This window comes from Oryzias melastigma, linkage group LG10 (assembly GCF_002922805.2).
Source record: "Oryzias melastigma strain HK-1 linkage group LG10, ASM292280v2, whole genome shotgun sequence".
NCBI classification, from domain to species: Eukaryota; Metazoa; Chordata; class Actinopteri; order Beloniformes; family Adrianichthyidae; genus Oryzias; species Oryzias melastigma.
In genome coordinates, this window is record NC_050521.1 from 11,772,435 (window position 1) to 11,786,021 (window position 13,587).

The window sequence follows — 13,587 nt, forward strand, 5'->3', positions numbered from 1 at the left end:
CCAAATATGAGCAAACAGATAAGAAAGTATAAAATATTTACACCAGGAGAAAATTTAGAACAAATTGTACTTCAGTAAATCTCTTATTAAATATGTGACTAAAAACTACAACATACCTCTTTTTCAAAATAAAAGCATAGATTATAACAAGAAAAGGCCCAACAGTCTGCTGGGGTGGTGCGGGCAGAGCAGCAGGGGTCACTCGTCTGGTGTTTGTCCTCTGGTATTCCGCACATTGAAGTTGGACAGTCGGGGGTGGAGGTGGTGGGTGGATGGGCATGGTCATGCGTTCGTTCGAAAAAACTTGTCCGTCCAATCAGCGTGCGCATCCGGGCAGTGGCACCTCCCCTTTGGTCTCAGCACCCACATGTAACGCTATCGCCCTCTGCTCTGCCCGTGCTTGCTTTTGTGTGGCTGCTTGGAGGACAGGGAGTCCGGACTGCTGACTGAGGATCGGACCATGGAGGATCGCGGGCGGTCCTGAGGTTTCCTCCACCCGCCGCTTTGCGCGCTGCAGCTGCGCGGCGCTGATGGACGGATTTCTCCGCTGCGTCGCTCCACCCGGCGCGGGACCCTAGTCTCCTCATCCGACCCGGACGCTGCGCCATGGCCGCCCGCCGCAGCTGCGTGAACTCTCTCTGGTCCGGCACCGAACGCGTGCGCATCGCGGAGCGCCTCAGGGCCACGCTGGCCGGGGTGCTGGAGCTGGAGGTGCTCAGGTGCAAACACCTGGCGATGGTGGACGCCGCGCTGGCAGACCGAGAGGAGCCGCGCGCGGATGAGGAGGAGGAGGAAGAGGAGGAGGAGGAGGAAGGGACCCCACAGAGTCCCGAGCATGGCCCCGCGGGGGAATCTGCGGCATCCCCCGGACAACAGGTCAGTGAGCGCGCGCCCGGATCTCTCCATGACGACATGATTAAACATGAATGCGGGTTGATGGCCAACAAGACCGTCCCTCTGCGGGCCTGCAGGCGGATCTGATCCCTGCCTGGTGGCGCGGAGCTGCGCACAGAGCCGGTGGAGATGGTGCCAAAGCGCATCCAAGCATGGAGCCATGGTCATTATATTCAGCTGCGGTCACACGAAGTTAATGTCATTTAGATCGATCAACCGGAAACGAGCCACTGTGAGCATCACTGTTCAGATGAAGCCAGGTGTGAAGGCATTCAAGTTAGAAAGTTTCTGCATCCCTTCAGCTTCACCACCTTCATCAAGGTCTCCACCTTTACTGCAACAACAGCTAAAAATGATAGCACAAATTTGAAGACGTCATTTAAAACATCTCATTAAGTTGATTATTAAAACGGTGAAGATCAAAACAAAAGTAAAACAAGAGTTTTCCATGTTTTTTTTCCCTTATTTCATGATACTGTGGGAGCATCTTCCAAAAAAAAGCTTTTTACAATTCTTCTATTAAAATAACATTTAGACTATTGCTAAAAAAATACTTGTTGTACTGGGCTGACTGTATAGCGCTTTTACCTCACAGTGAGAAGTCCCCGGATTGAACCTCAGCTGGAAGTCTATGTTCCTACAATCTAATCCCACAATCCAAAAACAGGCTTAGGAGTAATTGTGAATATAAATTTTCCCGAGGTATGTGTTTGTGACAGACTGGCATCCTGTCCAGGGTGTACCCCACCTTTGCCCAAAAAATTAGCCAGGACAGGCTCCAGCAACCCCATAACCCAGAAAGGCTACATATAGCGGGTTAAAAACAGATGGATGAATCTCTTTTACTGAAGATCCACCATTTTATTTTGGGTAAAAAATCAAGGATCATGTCCAGAATTAGGATGATTTAATTCCAATATAGTTTAGACTAGAGTTCTGCAACATTTGGCTCTAAAAAAACAATTCAATCCAGTTTCTTACTGAATCAAAACCCAGCAAAAGTGGCAAACCGTTTTTGTTTTGTGGCCATTACACCATTCATTTATAGATTGTATACTTTTTAAATTGTGAAACCAATTGAATTACAACAATGTTATATTTTTTTTATAAATAAAACAATTTCATTTTACTTTAGACAGGAGCAAATTCAAGTTCCTTTCAAAATAATATGCATCATATAAGAACCTCCTGCAGCAGCAGATTTACCTAAATAAAAAAAAATGCAAAAAAGTCAAACATGGATTTTTGTATTATTATTATTATTATGACTTTGGTGCATCTCCCTTTTACTATAACAACATTGGTGAAAAATCAAGTTTTAAAAACAGTTAAATGCTTTAAGAACTTTGCCTCAGAACAGCAGCTACTGTTGTTCAGCAGAAGATAAGAATATGTGATCAGATTAATTTAAACTTATTCTAATGATCAACCACCACAACCAACCACAAATCCATTAGTTATTTAAGTCGTTAACTTTTTTTTTAAGTCAAACAGCCACAATGAATGGATGAAAGAGCCTCAGGTCGCAGACCCCTGCTTTAGACGGGAAACCAACCACAAAAAATGTCAGTTTCATGACCAGAGAATAAAAACTATTACATAATATTCATATGAGCTCTTTGGACTGCAGCACAAAACAGAGTCCGCCTCCGTTTTCATCAGTGCAAGGACAAAAATTACTGTCCAATTTGGGAGAGGGCATCTGCATAGAAACGCGCCTCCTTATGTGCTGCTCTTCCTCGCCGCCCACAAGCCAACATCTCAGCGGTTCTTCCCGAGGTGCGGAGAAGTCCTGCGGGGAGGCTGAGCATTGCTCATTCTCACCTCTGAAGGGAGCCGATGCTGGAGTGGAGCCGGCCGCGCCAGCCTTCAGAAACAACAAAAAATAAAACATCAACCTCAGTTCATATCTGGTTAAGAACTAGGAAAAGAGAAAAAAGATGGAACGACGTTCTCTCCCAAAACGTTTGTAATCATCTCTTAAGGAAAGTTATGAATTCAAATGTTTGAATTGTGAGGGAGGGAGGATAAAGGTTAAATAATCGACGTTAACACTTTTTTTTATAACTCCAAAGCATCATTGTTATTTCACAAAATGTTTTCAATTGCATTTGAATCTCAGGCTTATGTGAAGCTCATGTTCACTGTCAGATACTTATTAGGATGAAAGAGCAAATGTATAAACTCCTATTTTTTTGCTTTCTTAATTCTAAAAAAAGAGTCAAAAGTATGGTGGCCCTGGAGTCCAAATCACACCAAGAAATCCCTCAAAATAAAGATCACAACGACAATTAAAATATCTAAAAAAACAACTTTACATGGGAAAACCACAGATGAAACTCCATAAATTAAAGTAAATAAACATTATGATTCTTGAAAAGTTTCATAATTTGGTGAGTTTTGAGTAAAATTGAAAACTAAAGCAAACAAAAAGAGTGTTTAGATGAAATAAAGTGACCTAACAAACCAGCCTTAAGGTTGAGATAACGAGTGTGTGTGCCTCCACAGAAGGCTGCTTGTCTTTAAAGCAGCCCTGGAAAGCATCCCCTTACATCCAGCATCATTACCCTCACTTTTGGAGAGAAAAGGGCCTCCTGTTCTCCGCCTGGAGGTCTGTGAGCTCCCAGGAAAGGTCTGTCATGTTGACACTTTGTTCCACAAATCCTGAAGTTCTGGAGATGCGCGGCGTGGGCTCGGTACGTTTCAGTTCCACATTAGCTATGCGTGGAACAATGAACGCCAGGCAGTGCTGAGGTGGAAAAATGCTTCCGACCTCCTGGATGTGTCTGGCGGTGACGTCATGCAGTGATTAAGAGGAGGTGTTCTGCTTGTGCAGCTGCGGCGGCATCGTTATCCAATCGACCCGTACATTTCCTGCTCCTAACGGCGCTCGGGGGGGGGGATCATATTACTGTGTACCCTCATCTCTATGATCTGATCATGCTCTCCCTGTATATTCTGTGAGGTGACGTACGTGTGGAGTGCACGTTTGTGCAGACGGTCGGCTAATTTCATAACTTCATGGTACAGACGGAGTGTTCAGACTAAGTTGAGCGTTTCGGCGAGTGTGTGTGGGAGGAGAACCGAGCGAGAGTTGGAGATCCAGTAGCTATGGAGAGGAGAAGGCAGCAGGCTTGAAGGATATTGTAGAATTTGGTGGGTGTTGGAGGGGGGGATTATTTGTCGAGAGGAGCGTGGGAGAGGTGGAGGTCCTTCAAGATGCCCTTCTCTCTCACCCGGCAACTGCTCATTCCCTCCCCAGCTCACCCTCTTTTCACTATGTGACTCACTGCTTCTCTTTTTTTTGTCCTTCATGCTCTGGTCACCCACTCACTGTAGACCAACATAAAAATGAAACGGGACAGGTTCTCACAGGGCTGAGAGCAACATGGGGGGTAAAGTGAACTGATTTCAGCCACTTTCCCCCCTTTGCTGGTCCTTCCATCCCCCTCTTCCCTTCTGCCGTCTCCGGCTGCTCTTTGTTACGTCATCTGTCCTCTCCCATTCTCCTCTGGATCCCCCTCCTCTCCTGTCAGCCCAGCAGTGAGTCACTACCTGCATTGTTTCCTCAATAGCAGGGGGATTGATCAGCATCGCTCACAGGCTCTCTGTTGTCAGGGTTTGATCAGACTAATGCAGGGCTGCTGTCCTGGAGGGATGGGTAAGGGGATTTGGAGGAGGGGAAGTCGCCCTGCTAAACCATAACTAATCTGGGGAATGGAGGCACTTTGCTAATGTGGTGATAGTTACTCCAGAAGATAGTGAGACTGTTCTCTCTCCTGTGTGTGATCACACAAACACACATCGTTACTATCAAATTTGTGTCTCTGATCTTGCAAAAAGTCAAAGTTGTGGAAGACGACATTTGTGCCAGTTTTCTTACTTGCAACAGTGACAAACCATCACTTTTATATTTAGGAAGTTCACTATTTTTATCAAGAATAAAATCACAAACATGTTTTTTTATGGTGCAAATAAAACCAAGAATCTGAAATAAAACAAAACCTGTAAACCACTTCAAGACCAGCTCCAATGAAAACTGTATTTTTTAACATGTTGTGGCATTTTTCTCATCATGGAGGACATATATAAAGACAATTAAGCTTTAAATTGCAGAAACTATGTCCCATAAAGCAACATTTCATCTAATAACTGCGTCATTAAAATTTAAAGACATTTTAAACACTTTTTAAATAGATCAAAAGATGATTGGAGTGGGACTTTAAATATGACTGGAAAGTAAAATTTGAAGCTGGAATTTGTAAATAGTGATATAAAGCAGTTTGGGGTTGATTTCTTCGTCTGGAGGATTTGTCATACAGCTTCTAACCTGAAAGTATCTTTAAAAAATCTTTGAAAGGGAAGATCGTACTGTTCTTTTAAGTGGGAAAGATCTCCCTCAAATAATGGATTTAAAATAAAAATAAAATATTTTTTAAAACTGAATCATTAAGTCCTAATTGAAGATGTGCCTATGTGAAGATGCTCACTTGTCAATCATTTTTGTTCTATTTTTCCCTTCAGGCTGCCTCCCCGTCACCCTTTCTGAGCTCTTTAGAGGACCCAGAGGAGGCGACAGCCCCACCCTCCTCTGTAAAAGTCAGTAACTCTCGGTGGTCAGCCCTGTCCTGGGACGCCCCGTCTGACCTTCTCTCCCCTCCAACTCCGGACCCGGCAGGTTTGCTCCACCCGGACAGCGACTCTCGACCTAGTTCAGGTAAACACACGCCTCAAGGGCCGAGCTCTGATAACCTGTGTGTGACTTGAAAAACCACCAGCAGTGTGACACCTTCCTATATGACTGCAGCTTAACCTAAAGATGTTCCTCATTAAACATTAACCCTAATCTTTTTCCTCTGTTTACCTGCACTCTCTATGACTTGACCCTGGCTCATTTATTTTCTTTCCTGTCATGAACACTTGCCTAATATGGGTGATATTCTCAATATTTCCTCTTTTTTTTCTGAACATAAAAACATACCCCCTACTCCAGCTTATAATTCAAGTCCAAATGTCCAATAAAATATTTATTTTTATATTTGGGCTACTCTAATATGTTCTCAAACAGGATTATTTACAGAATTAAGATGGATTTAATGAAGAAACTTCAGCTTCACTCTTGGAGCTTTAACTTTTCTGTAACAAAAAATGTATAATAATGTACATTTAAGTACAGACAGTTAAATACACACAAACCTACAGCTGCTGGCACAAAGTACATGTCTTGTTGCATATAATTTATCACTTTGTTTGTCTGAACTCGCAAAATGAGTAGACTGTTACTGAAGTTTGAGTTTCGGTAGGCGATGCCTCATCTTTTTATTGCCCATTCATTTACGTAGACATAAATTCTTGCCCCACACCGCCTATTTAAAGCCCTTCAGATGCCTCTGATTCACCGTGGTCATAAAGAACCGTGCTGGTTGCTTTTTTATATTCAGGCTTACCTTTCTTTTCCCTAAAGGGTTCTATTCGGTGAGTGGCAGCTCTTTGTCGGACTCCAGCTACTCTGTGTCCAGCGAGGCGGCCCATGGTAAACCTCTGAAGCTGTGGGAGCAGGCTCCGGAGGCGGCCAACAGCAACACTGACATCCTGTGGTCAGAGGATGCAATGCCACTGCACCAGTCTGCTCCTGACAACAGCCAGGAGGACCCCCAACCACCTGAAGAGACTCCAGTGTCAGGTGAAACAAATGCCCTTTTATTTCATGCATGAATTAAAAAAAACATTTAGCTTCCAGAAGATTCCCAATAGCGTAATTTGGAAGTGGATTATTTAAAGGGGCCACATCATGAAGAAACCAACTTTTTTTTTAGCTTTTAAGTGTATTATACTGTTCATTCTTCACTATAAAGAACCTTAAAGCTGTATTTTGATCTGTTCATGCATTCGTGAGTATTCCTCTAAAAACCTGTGATCTCAGCAGCAGCCCCTCCCATACCCACAAAAACGAGCGGGTCCTCACGATCTGATGTTAAGAGGAGCAATGAGACATTCCTTCTTAATACTCAAGCAATAAAATACCTACTTAAGACTGAAGACTGTGTTCTGAAACAGATTTTTCTTCTCTCTGACAGCTGCCAGTGACCTTGAGGCTGATGGTCTGAGCTTTCTCTCGGATTTTTGCTCAGGGTTTGGTGACTCCCTGATTTCTTCCATTGTCCAGCTCCTCAACCCTGCTTCTTCACCCACATCCTGCTGTCCAAGCGCCAAGCTGGACCCCCGCTACTGCACTGACCTGGTGTCTCGTCGAACCAAAGAAGTGTACTCCTACCCAAGCCCGTTGCATGCCGTCGCCCTCCAGAGCCCCCTTTTCACCTCCCAGGACCAATCAGCCTCCACTACCCCAGAGGGAGCTCAGGCTGACGAACAGGTGGAGTCGAGCACTGAAGCAGCCGAGCCGGAAGAGGCTGGGCAATCGACCACAAAGGCGTCCGTCACCCATCTGGAGCAATACATCTCTCAGCTGGTTCGACAGTACCGCGGTGGGGTGACCTCGTCCACCTCTGATCTGACTTCAGCTGCCAATGCTTGTCCAGTCACGCATGGAGGCCTTGGTAACCCTCTTAAGACCCACGGCTCCACTCAGTCTCTGTCTGCCTTTGAGAGCCACAGTGCAGCCTCCACCCTGCAGGGGGGAAGCTTCACCCCCAACAAGTCACTGCTGGGGAACTCAGCCAGAGTCAGCCTCAGCAATGCGACAAAGAAAGCTACAAGGAACTCTATCAACCTGGGAAATCTCCCCTCAGCAACCGGAGAGGATCTGAACATTAATCTACATCTCAATCTCAACTTGAACTTGACTCCGGGTTTAAATTCCAGTCTGGGGGTGGCAAACAGTTCCAAAAAGGGAAGTTCTGGAGCACTGAGAGACAACATTTCTCCAACTTCCACCACGTCCTCCTTTTCCTCCGCCACACCCACCCCTGCACTCAGAGCTCGATCCAGAATCTCCACTTGCCCAGGCAGCTTGTGTCACCGCAGTTCCCTGGAAGTCCCGTCCAGCTCAGGTACCAGCGCTGGGTTTGGATCGTCAGCTTTCTGTCGCTCTATGGACTGGAGCAGCTGTGAACAACTTGATCCGGGACAGTCAGTGTTTTATGCAAATGCTGCGTCCGCCCCGGGGTCCCAGCGCAACAGCTCCATCCCAGACGGCGGTTCTAGTATCAAGGTGAGTGAAGACTCCTCCATGGTTGAGGAGATCTCTCGCCTCTCTGGCCTGTCCAGGGCAGTAGTTGTTGGACTTATGGAGCAAGGCGTGGAGCTGGATATCGACTGTTTCCAAACAGATTCTGCTGGTGAGGTGAGGAGCCATGGTAAAACTCGCCTGGCAACACCGAAAGATCCGCCACATGACTATGCCCGACTCACTGAAGTGAGTCCCCAGAGACCAATCCAGCTGTCTCTCAGTGTCACCCACTCCCCGCAGTCCCAGGCCAGTCTCACTCCTCCTCTGTCCCATTCCAGCAGCCCCATCCTGCCTTACCAGTCTGTTCATCTTCCACCCCCCCATTATTTACCCCAGTGCCACTACAGCCCCTCCTCATCAGAACTCCCATCCTCTACATGTTCCTCGCCTGCTTCCCACCCCATCCCAAGGTCTCACTCGCCTCCTCGCCCTATCAAGCCGTCCCTACTTGGTTCCACCTCCCTCTCCGTTTTCCGACGCGATTCGCCTTTCCAGTGCTCCTTGCCACACAGCAACACCAGAAATGCCCCTGTGGAGCGTAAAGGTATCCAGCCAAGAGGCGGGTCGCTTCGGCAAAGTGGAGGCGGCGGCGATAGTGGCAGCAGGTGGGTCAGAATGGAAGGAGAAGGACTCTACAGAGGAAAACATGCCTCCCATAAGTTGGTCAGAGCCGCCACTGTAAGCAGCTACGCCAGAAGAGAGGACTACAGCTCCGTTTGGGCTGAGGAGGAGAAGGCCCGGTTGGCCGCTGAAACGCCCAGAAGGTCCCCCGGCAAGCTCTGGAGAGGATTGGAGGGACGCTTTTGGAGCAAAGAGTCCGAGAGTGAGAAGGAGGAGATGGACAGAGCTGAGTATGGCTACAACGTGATGAGGAGCAGAGTTGGAAGCTGGAGGAGAGATGAGCGGAGAATGAAGGTTTCAGGAGACAGGAAGCCAAAAGTGGACAACTCCCCCATGTTGTTGAGGAAAAGGGGGAAGGAGGACGGGGAAAGACGCAGCTCCAGTCTCAGGCTTTCCAGAAGGGCTCTTTTCAGGAGCGAGTCGCAGGGCTTGCTAGTACCGGGTAACCATGGCGAGGGGGCCACAAAGCGGGCTCACTGGGTCTCCTCCTTAGACTTGGGGCAGGGCGGCATGGGGGTCCGCAAAGACGAGGGAGTGCGACTGCTGAGGCCAAAAGGAGAAGACAAACGCCTCTCTTCAACCGCCAGTCTCTTCAACCTCTCCCGCTCTCAGAGCCTCGAGGGCAGCTGTCAATCCCTCTCCCCCCTGTCCTCCCCATCTTTTTCACCCTCCCCTCCTCCCCGGATTCCCCTCCAGCGCTCCCGATCCCTGAGAGACTTGGGCAGGAAAGTGTTCGGCTCCATGAGGTCCTTGAGTCTCAAGAGAAAGCCATCCAAGAAGTGACAACCGTGTGGTGAAATTCCCATCACAGCCGACAAATATCTGATCTGCTTCCATCAGAACTGATTTTTTCCTGTCAGATTAACTACAAAAATGTGTTTAGATCAGATCTAATGATGGAAGTTCTTCTCAGGCACATCTAAGAAATCTGCCTTCGCTCTCCCGACACATCTTCACTCAGTCATTTTTAGAAGTTGGACACATGTAGGAATCTCTCTTGACATGTTTTTACTGCAGGTTTTCTAAGGACAATGTGAAATACTCTGGGATATTATTGATTTAACAGTCGACCCCCTCCATGAGTACAATGTGCACAGGCAAACTCCCACTCTGCATGCATCTCTGTAACTTGTTTGGTGACTGTAGCTATCTATAGTGAGAGTGTGATACTTCTTTGATCTTCGGCAATACTGCCTCATTGGTACAATCATACTGGCCAGAAAATGACCAAAAACAAAGCAAATACTCTTCGAATTAATATTTTCTCAGGATTTTAAAATATATATTAAACTGATTAATTGTATGAGATAAAGTTGTGGCTTCCTGTGGCTGATGACTAATAAAAAAAGCAGATAAATGAACTTGTTCCGTGTCAAAAATGTATTTTATTTTCTTTTATTTGGTGAAAAACGATACGACTCCAAAGTATTTTACCTTAAAAATGTAACATTCACATCACTGAGCTGGTAGCTGCAGTCATGGAGGCGTTTGAGTTGCATATAAAGAGTCTCCTTAGCTTTCACAGACATGGATTACTGGACTATCGCTCATTTTCACGTTGCTAGGAAACCAATCATCCTCAACTTCTATTTTCAGCTTCAGCATATTTAGTGTCTAAGCGACTGTTGTAGGGTATTCTGCAAACATTCATCTTTATATTCAAACTCAAAAAAGTGAGAGTCAAATCAATCATTCGTCTTGACGGTGTAAAGTTTGTTTGGCACACTGAGCAGTTGTTTTCTTCTCCCTGTAAACTGTCATTCGCTCAGTTAGTTTGGTTAATTCCTTCTTCGGCGCTGCTGTCCTTCTGGATGGAGGCAAACATGCCTCGATACATGGCTTTCTCTTTTTGGAGCTCCCGATTTAGCCTCTCCTCTGCCCTCTGCAGATGCTTGCGCACGTTGGCATCTGTGATAGAAATGAAGATGTGAAAAGAAGCATCCTTCATGGAGGCTTTTACACCAGTATCACAGGGCAATTACAAGAATTTAAGAATTTATTCTGAAAATAATAAATTCCCATTTGTGATTGTCCAGTGTCACAGAATCCAATTCAAGTTATTACGATATAAAATAAAATAGGCTTTTTTTGTAGTTGATGACTGATGATTGGAAAAACACCTCAGAGACCCACTCAAATAAAAATACTGTTTTTTGTGTTTTTATCATCTTTTCTCACAATAGAGGACATAACAAAAATTGAGCTTAAAATTGTATTCCTGAACATTTCTTTAAACAAATAAAGGTAAATCAGGAGCAGACAAAAAATGCAATTTGACATTGTAGTTGTTACATAAAAACTACAATCTGTGAACCACAAGCTACCTACTTCGCTCCATTCTGATAAATCCACTTGCAGACAAATAGATCCAAGTGCATCTTCCTTCTCTGAGGGGTTAAAACTGACCCCACACGCTGTTTTTGTTCCAATTGCTAACCAAATAAAAACATTACTTAAGTTAATAAAGACCTGTGTTGTAATGTCCCTCAGTGATGGTAATCTTTTCTTTATTCATGTGATTTTTTTAATACATTTTGCCATTTTTGTAATTAAAAGAATGTAGGGGTTTGCTGTAAATAGGCAAAAGATCAAAAATATTGATACTAATAATTTTCATGGATAAGGAGGCCAAACAAGATAAAACATTGGCTGATAAATAATGGTTTTAGTGTATTTTATAGCTGATTTAAGACATAGATCAAATCTAACTTGTTACCAAAAGGCATAGTAACAGTTAACACAAGCAGAAGGTTAAGAGGAAAGAAATATCCCATAATAACCCACTGGAATTTTCTCTTTTATTTAAAACAAACCCTTCTGTTATTTCTATGCAAAGATGACTGATCCTTTTTTAAACACAAATTTGCTTTAAATAAGTCAAACGTCTTGTTATTTTGTTCAAATGTCAGGCTATATACATTTGTTGTTTTATAGCTTTGATCTACATTTTTTAATCAATATAAAAAACAACAAACAATAAAATAGTAACTTTTCATAGAATCATTAACTTTGTAGGATTCCTTAGAATTGTGAATAAAGGTTAGTTGCTGAAGTTCGGTGGATGATTGTTCTTACCATGAGGTTGCTCTCTACAAGCCTGGGTGAGGTACTGTTTGGCTGCCTGCGCGTCTCCCATCTCGAGAGTGGCTACCCCTGCCCTGTACAGCGCTTTGATGTTTCCTGGTTGCCAGTGCAACACTCGTTGACTGTACTCCAGCACACGGGCGTAGTCAACTTTCTGTCTTTGCAGCAAACAGGCTGAAAGAAATACATTTGCAAACATTTGGGTGAGTGTTTCAAATCCAGAATTTCAACTTTATCTGAGTAGTCTATTGATGCCATCTGATTACATTGATCTACCAGCTAAGTTGTTGTAGCAGTCCACTTGTATGCTTCTCAATAAAGCCTCCAGTTCAGGCGCGAGAGCTGGTTTTTCAGGTCCAAACCCCCTAACGGATGCCATCACCTCGGAGTCCAGGCTTCGGAGTATCAGCAGAGCCCGGTGGTAACGACCAATGGCTGAGCGAATGTTCTTCTCTTTGTAGAAAGCGTTCCCTTCTGTTTTCAGTTGAGCTGCTTCTTCCAGCAAAGCACAGTCTGGCTTAATAGAAGACCTTCTGAGTCCAGGAATTCTGGATTGTGCTGCTGTCGCCCCCTGCCCGTCCAGACCACAGCCTGCTGCTGAAGCCTCCATGTCTGGAGCCACCTGTTAAGAAGGGAGTTAAAAAAATTATGTTTAATAACATACATATTATGAATATAATACTGTGTGTAGTGAGAAAAAGAAATACTTTTCAATTGCAGTTTTTATTTTTATATCAAGACTTACTTTGTGCATTACAATATTATAAACAAGCAACGACACTAGAATAATGAGGATTTGTTTATTCAACCCAGGCAGAACTGGTAATAAAAGTCCATCTTAGGGGGAATTTCATATTCACAAAAGGAAATAGTCAAACTCAAAATCTAATTTTGAACACTTTTAACATGAATTAATGCAATATGGTGAAATCGTCAAATTAAAACAAATGTAATTTTTGAAAAGGTCCTTTGAAAAAAAAAAACATTTGTAGCTCATCTTAATTTTTTATGATGCTCCTGTACTGTACCTGTATTTACGATCTGGACGTTTGTAGTCTTTTTTTCTTTCCCCTTGACATCTACACATTTGTTGTCAATATTGTTTTTAAATAAAGTTTTTTGAAGGCCAGACTGGTTTAATTAAAAAAATAAATAAATAACAATACATTTAATAAATACTCTGAGAGAAAAATGTCAGATCATTCTTTCCTTAAGAATAATAAATGTTGTTGGAACTAACTTGCCAGTTTTGTTTTGCTTTCTCCTCCACTCATTTAAAGTAAAGCTAGCCCAACTAGCAGTGTTGCTAAGCAACCATCGTCTTTAAACTAGTTTTTATATTTTTGAACAGCAGTATACCTTTACGATAACAGTCTGATTCAAATAAAATAAAGTTGAGTGTCTGACCTTATGTTAGGGGGGTAAACATGAACCAAAAGTTGACTGCTTTCTAGTTCTCTGTCCGCGCTGCTAGCATGCTAACCCACGGTTCCGTCTTCTTCTTCTTTTATTTTTGTGCTGCAGACACCACAGATCAGCGCGTGCTTCCCTCTGCTGTATGATTTTATTGTTGTGGCGTTTAACATGAAGGTGTGGCAGAATTGATTATATTTATTAAGTAGCTATGTGAAACAAAATAAAAAAATAAAATGCTTTTTTTTTTGCTGCACCATACTTTTTACTTATATATATTTATGTACTTTCCTAGTTATTTTTTTCTGTTGGAACACTTGTACATTCTATCAAGAAGTACATTATATCATTGACAAATAAAATTGGAAAAAAAGGTATTTATTTCT

General features: G+C 43.8%; 2 protein-coding genes across 2 annotated transcripts; one reads left to right on the forward strand and one right to left on the reverse strand.

Annotated features, from left to right (window-relative positions):
- Positions 1–211: 211 nt before the first annotated feature.
- On the forward strand, positions 212–10,065 carry si:ch211-168f7.5. Its single transcript, XM_024283364.2, has 4 exons — positions 212–876; positions 5,419–5,611; positions 6,359–6,577; positions 6,972–10,065. The coding sequence occupies exons 1-4, from the start codon at positions 607–609 to the stop codon at positions 9,485–9,487; spliced, it is 3,198 nt and encodes a 1,065-aa protein (XP_024139132.1). The 5' UTR covers positions 212–606; the 3' UTR covers positions 9,488–10,065.
- Positions 10,066–10,083: 18 nt separating this feature from the next.
- Positions 10,084–13,351, reverse strand: ttc9c (tetratricopeptide repeat domain 9C). Its single transcript, XM_024283365.2, has 4 exons — positions 13,196–13,351; positions 12,065–12,410; positions 11,780–11,962; positions 10,084–10,612 (listed from the first exon to the last, which is right to left on the reverse strand). Exons 2-4 carry the CDS (start codon positions 12,396–12,398, stop codon positions 10,470–10,472), a joined length of 660 nt encoding a protein of 219 aa, XP_024139133.1. The 5' UTR covers positions 12,399–12,410; positions 13,196–13,351; the 3' UTR covers positions 10,084–10,469.
- Between the last annotated feature and the right edge of the window lie 236 nt (positions 13,352–13,587).